Source organism: Olea europaea, chromosome 18 (assembly GCF_002742605.1).
Source record: "Olea europaea var. sylvestris chromosome 18, O_europaea_v1, whole genome shotgun sequence".
NCBI classification, from domain to species: domain Eukaryota; kingdom Viridiplantae; phylum Streptophyta; class Magnoliopsida; order Lamiales; family Oleaceae; genus Olea; species Olea europaea.
This window is the reverse complement of record NC_036254.1, coordinates 15,305,045-15,311,986: the sequence shown is the minus strand read 5'-3', so window position 1 is coordinate 15,311,986 and position 6,942 is coordinate 15,305,045. Positions and strand designations below refer to the sequence as shown.

The following is a 6,942-nucleotide window of genomic DNA, read 5'->3' as shown; positions in this document are numbered from 1 at the left end:
GAATAAAGACTTTGTTGATGACTAAAATCGACTTGGCAATTGTAGATCAACTTAAGAAAGATTCTATAGAATAACTATGTTTATTTGCTGGAACAGAGAAAAGTGAAATTCTTATTAGGAAGTGTCTAGTTGCAAATTACAAGTGCTATAGTTGTCAAACTATAGCGTCCGATCTCAATTTGCGTGCTACCAGCTTATTTGAAGAGATTTGGTTGGTTGACGAGTTTGATACCATTATGAGACTTAGGTCGTAGCTTGTGGTGTAGATCATCATTACCCATTACTTAGAGATAATGCTACGTGTATATAATCGTGGGCCTCCTTCATGTGAGGAGGTGTAAACTTGTGTATACACGTAGTATTATCCATAACTTAGACAATCATTACTTCCTTCTGATTGGAAAATACGTTATTGTTAACGTTAAAATGCGACACATGTCTATCTTCGATTGGCTTTCAAAGAGGTGATGATGGGAAACTTTCCTTCCGTTTATTCAAGATGATATTTTCATATAATTCCCACTGCTCGTATCGAATCGTATCAATATATTCAATTTCAACCAGTTTTAATTACCATTTCGAATCGTATCAATATATTCAATTTCAACCAGTTTTAATTACCATTTAGTTTTCTTCCATATATATCCACCGTAAGTTTGCATTTTATCCAGTCACGGGAATTTAGCAATCTACAGGAGCAACTGTGTCGGTATTGTAATTATCGCAAAACCGAAGGGCACTTTCGGACCTCCAACCTTTATATAACCCAAGCCCACCCTCTCTCACAGCCTCACCAGACCATATTCACTTAAAATTTCCTCGTAAAAAAATAAAAATGTCTGCATGCAACAAAATCCGCCACATTGTACGGCTCCGCCAAATGTTACGGCGGTGGAGAAAGAAGGCTGCCGCCGCTACCTCCCGCTGTATACCTTCTGACGTGCCGGCCGGGCACGTGGCAGTCACAGTCGGCACCAGTTTTAAAAGATTTGTAGTCCGCGCGACGTACCTGAACCACCCGCTTTTCAAGAAACTACTGGTCCTGGCCGAGGAGGAGTACGGGTTCACCAACACGGGCCCGCTGGCTATTCCTTGCGATGAGTCACTGTTTGAAGAAATTCTCCGTTACTTGGCCCGCACGGAGTCCGGCAAGAACGACTGGACTCGAATAGTCCGATTTATGAGTTTCGAGGATTTTCAGAGAAACTGCCACGCAGAAATGCGAAATAATATTGAATTTTGGGCTGAGTCACGACCGCTTCTACATGAAGTTTCTGATTGGTAATTAACGTGCTAATAACCTGGGTTGACTCGTCCGAGTTAGTTCGCTTTCGCCGTGAACATCGACAAATTATTAACTGAACATTCTCAATCAGTCTCAATTGAGTGAATCGAGGTGGGTTTTTCGCTAACTCATTGAGCTGGGGAATTATTTTAACTTTTGACTTCTCTTCTTTTTTTTTTTTATGGGGGGAGCACTGAGTTACTAATTATTGATCCGAGTCATATCCATCTGCGCCGGAGAATATAGTGGAGATGGCAAATATGTGGCGAGTTACCACCGAGTTTTATTTATTATTATTATTTTTTTTGTATTGACATTCTAGCAATTTCTCTAACATTTTTTATTGAGTACATTGTTCTGCATGTGAATAATGACACTCGATCCGCACGGATGACACCCCCGATGATCACACCCTCCATGGCCATGGGATGTGTGGGTTCCGTGCAAATCAAATAATCTCGACTCTCCATGTGTTTGTGCGTGGTCATCCTGCGGTCATCCCCGCAGACCGTGTAGCGCGGTTGTTTCCATGTTGTTAAAACTAGTAAGTTTATGGAGTAAAATAAAAAAAAAAAAGAAGATAAATCTTATCCGATTCTCTAAAATCCTCAATTAGAAAGCAAAATAAACATATTTCGCTACAATCTAGTGCAATAAATATTTTTGACATATTTGGTAAGATGAATTTGATAATACTAAAAATATAATATAAGATCAAAAAGGTTAAATATCGTACCAAAAGATAGTTGGTGTAACGTGCTCGGCCGTTGTGGGAGTTATGATGGCAGTATCGCACGTGAAAGGAAAGGAAAGGAAAGAGGAGGACAGGCTATTTGTTCTGTACAAAATTTGTTGTTTATTTCCTTAAAGAGTCACAAAGTGCATTTGTTTGTTCGATTTCACTTGATCCTATAATTGCCTTAAATGAGCAATAAAATTATTGAACTTGCAGCTGTAAATTTATGTTATACCAGCTTATTACCATCTTTTATTTTAGAATAATGATATTTGCAATCGTTTACTATTGCAGTCGTCATACGTGACATTCATGTGGCGGTTAGTGATTTGATATATAAATCAATAAAAAACTACCACATTAATGCATCAATCACTAACCATCACATATATGCCACGTAAGATGATTATGATAGTAAGTGACTGCAAATAACATTACTCTTTATTTTATCAGAGATTAAGGCTATGTCGGTAATAATACAAATAGAATCAATATACTTCAATATAATGAAGATTTATTGCAATCGTTTACTATTGCAATCGTCCTACGTGACATTCATGTGGCGGTTAGTGATTTGATATATAAATCAATAAAAAAACTGCCACATTAATGCATTAATCACTAACCGTCACATATATGCCACGTAAGATGACTACGACAGTGAGTGATTGCAAATAACATTACACTTTATTTTATCAGAGATTAAGGCTATGTTGGTAATAATACAAATAGAATCAATATACTTCAACATAACGAAGATTTAATTTGATTATGTATTTTGGATAAATATAATGTTTAATCCAACGGAGCAATAAAAGAAATTATGTTAAAAACCTTAGATTTTAATTTATTATTCTTGTTAGTGCATGTTTATTTGTCGTGTGCAGGTTAAATGGATGAAGTACTCTTAGAAGGTCGGATCAATGAATCAGGCGATTGTGTTATAATTCTTGAACTCTTATCTATAATGTGTCAACATACGACTTTCAGCTTCTTATTACCGCTTAAGGGTGTAATGTAGATTGGATCATGTCGGGTTCGCGCGCTATATTCTTTTGAAAAAAAAAATAATAATAATAAATAAATAATTCATAACTATCATCGTTTAGCCCCCGTTTGGTGCACATTATTTGGGAAAATAATACATTTTTTCCATCAAATCAGCCTACAATATTTGACTTCAACACTCTAAGGTAGAATCCATGATGTGATGTTTAAAATGTATTTTTGTTGGAAAAATGTGGAACAAACGACCCCTTAAGATATATTTTCCCAAATAAATTTTTTTGAGAAAAATTGTATAAAGCGGGTCATAATTAACTACATATTCAAATAAAAAAAATTGTTTATAATTTATGATTAAAATTTATTGTCATAAAAGGATATTGTGAGATATATATATGTAGAGTTGGATTTTCTCTCACCATAATCCACCCTAAAATTAAGTAAGGTTGTTATTTTCTCTCCATTTAAATCGAAAAACTAAGCAGAATCATTCTTCTATCGATTCCCTATTTCCTCGAATGGACCCGTTAGAATCATCAGTTTGGTGAAATGGTTTTAGATTCGATTACAACTATCTTAACATAGGTCCATGCATGTTTATCATATGTCACAAATACATTAAAAGAGGTAAATACATGTTCAAAACGGTCACGAATGATAATGCTAATAATAATATGAGTGGTTATATTGACAGTACAATTTTTATTTGTGTAATTGTAGTTAAGTTCCTCAATCTTTGTTCGTTGTAGCGATTTTATTTTATTTTTACTTTTTTATCTAATTTTTATCTTAAATCTTTCATTAATTAGTATGTCTTGTTCTTGATGATAATTTATATCAAAATATTTTATTTTCATGCTTTGAATTGGGTGAAAAATATTTTTTTTGCACGTTTTATTTATTTTTTAAATATGATGCAAAAATAAGTTATTTTACACCATTTCAACAGACTTTTGGTCATAAAACTGTTATCAAACGCAAAAAGTGGTAACTAATGAAAATTTTTGAGGATAAGAATGAAATGAAAAATCATTAGGGATATAAATGCTATAATAAGCAAATTGCAATTAAAATGTGATGCAAGAAATAAAAATTGTTATATTAATATAATTTCCCTAATAATAGTTACCATAAGTCACCCGTATTTACTAGAGATCACAAACACACATCAAATGATAAATTTTTTTTTTGAACGATTCTAACCCTACACAATTTAATATTTTAATAATACCTTACTTTTCATCTTTTGATATATAATAAATATTACAAAATCAATGTTATGTATTAATTTTGTGTTATTAATTCTCAATTAATTAACATTAATATTAATCTAAATTCAATAAATCTTGACTTGATGAATCTTGATATACATGAATATAGAGATATTATAGACAAATTTATTTTTATTAATTAATATATAGAGGAATTTTAATGGATGTATAAATTCATTTATTAGTAATTAATTCTTATATACCAAATATAGTAATAAAATGTTACTCATTTGTAATATTTCATCATCACAAAAAAAATCCTAGAAGTTGAATTTTGAGAGTACAGTTTTTTTCTCTTAAATTTCTATCATAAATTTTATTTTCTTTAGTTCGTCTGAAACTCATCAAATCCTCCTTATAAACTAGTATCAAATATTATTTTTTATAGCACTTATAAATTTTTTCCAGAACAACGTGTAATGCACATTCAAGGCTGACTAATTGTAACAAATGTCACGTACATTTACAAAATAGTCACTAAGCAATTGACACCTGTCAACACAACCTTAATTACAATTCAATTTAATGATTTCAGACATCGAACTTGCCAAGACTGACTTGGACCTAAGAAGGTTTGATTGACATATGCTGGATTCATTCTTGACCCGCAAAGAGCAGATCCTCTTCATTTGTCAATGACTGATGTTGTAGATCCGTCATTATGAGTTGTTGTTATTCATTTTGTTTCTTCTATTTCTTTAGTCTTTGCTCCCATTTGACCTCCATTAACTTTTATTTTATTTTTATTTTTCTTAATTTTACCACACAATTTTTCATAAAAATAATATTACACGTAAATTAAAATTTTTTTTCTTATTTTTCAACCATTCATTTTTTAAAATAAATACTATTCCACCTATTTTCATTTTTCAAAAATAGGGGCCAAGTGTTTTTTGGTTCCTAGGTCAAATTTAATATGTCAATGCTTTTCATCTCATAAATCTACCGAAAGAGCCAAAGGAGCAATGAAGTATATAAAAGGTCCCGTTTGGGAGGGATTTTGTGAATTGATTTTTTTATTATTAGAAAAAAAGTGAGGTCCACCTGTAAAAAAAATAAGTAACAAATTACGGTTGAAATAGTGAAATAACAGTTAAAAAATCAATTTTTTTAGTAAAAAATCTCTCCCAAACAGACTAAAAGAAAAAATTTAAAGTAATTATAATTAGAGCTGGAATTAAGCTAAATCAACCTAAATATCTAACAATCTCCGGCAATGATGCTAACAATATTTAAGTCAAGATCTACAAATTACGTATCATGGATAAATGATAAAATGTGCTTAGATTATCGTTCCCACGATAAATGCATATTTAGATTTGACTCAATTATACCTAACTTTAATTGATCAAACTAAAAATTCACTGATTTTTTCTATCTAGTAAAGCAATAAAGGTGATTTTGACAAATTGTGGAGAAAAGTCAAGTTGGTGAAGACACCAGGCCTCAGAATCTACCCTCTTTTTGCACTTTTAACCTCAATTCTTGTAGTTAACAATACTTGAATTAATTTGATCTACATTTCTAATATGTTTAATAACGTCTCTCGAACAGAATTATACCAATTTTTACATATGGTCCTACAATATCTCTATGAAAGATACCAAAATGCATGGAAAACTAGAATTTACAAATAAGGATTACACAAAGCTTATGACGATTTCTATACTGTGCTAAACTAATTTTCAACCTCTCAAAAATAAAACATGTCATAATTAAATTCAATTACTGTTAGCAAATAATGTTTTTAGGTATAAAATGTTATTAATATCGACAACATAAAATTTCACCAAAATAAAATAATAGTTAAAAAAAACTTATTCGGTAAATATTATAAATAAAAGTGTATACACATGTTTTAAGTTAATGACACATTAGTAAAGATAAAAAAGGTAATAAATTTACAATCACAGCTTCTTTGTGAGTGATTAGCAAGCGAAGCATAGTCAAGATTGTTGACATTATAATTGACAATAATGTAATCGTCAACAATCACTAACGTAAGTGCATTGACGATTATTGACAATATCACTACAATTACTATTTGAAATATTGACACATACTCTATTTAAACTTTTTGTTATTACTACTATTGTAAGTCCCTCAAAATTTATTCTTAAAATATTTAAGTTGATGGACTTGGTGCTGTTTTTATTAATCATCAAATATTATTTGGTAAAAATCCAATGGATGTTCAATTTTCGTGTTCTCGAGTACAGTTTGAGATGATATAATGTTTTTTAGAATAATGCTATTTATCACCTCTCGAATGATCGCCACGTGATGTGACATGTGATGAAACATTAAATAATAAGACCAATTAGATGTATAAATTTGAAATCCACTATTAATCTTGTTATTTAATATCACATCGCTTCGGGATTATCCATGGGATGAATATCATTACTCAAATTTTTTACTTTCTTTTGTTATTAGAAATCTTAATTTCTCGCCTAGATGTTGTGTCACGAATTTTAGTTGTTGAACTAATGAGAAAATTAGGCTAAACCCTATTATTAATTATTTCTTTTTACAAATCAAGACATCAATAAATAACTTGACAAATAATTTATTTAGGAAATTTTGAGAAATTGATCATTGAAGTTTATTTTTAATTATTAATTTTATGCTTCTACTTGATAAGA

General features: G+C 30.9%; 1 protein-coding gene across 1 annotated transcript; it reads left to right on the top strand.

Moving 5' to 3' along the window:
* The first annotated feature begins 693 nt into the window (after positions 1–693).
* LOC111366492 (auxin-induced protein 6B-like) lies at positions 694–1,556 on the top strand. The gene has a single exon (XM_022987235.1). It carries the CDS (start codon positions 836–838, stop codon positions 1,283–1,285), a length of 450 nt encoding a protein of 149 aa, XP_022843003.1. The 5' UTR covers positions 694–835; the 3' UTR covers positions 1,286–1,556.
* The last annotated feature ends 5,386 nt before the right edge of the window (positions 1,557–6,942 follow it).

Bases quoted from the DNA above. Each gene is read 5' to 3' on its own strand.
- LOC111366492 (XM_022987235.1), top strand. From the start codon at position 836: ATGTCTGCATGCAACAAAATCCGCCACATTGTACGGCTCCGCCAAATG.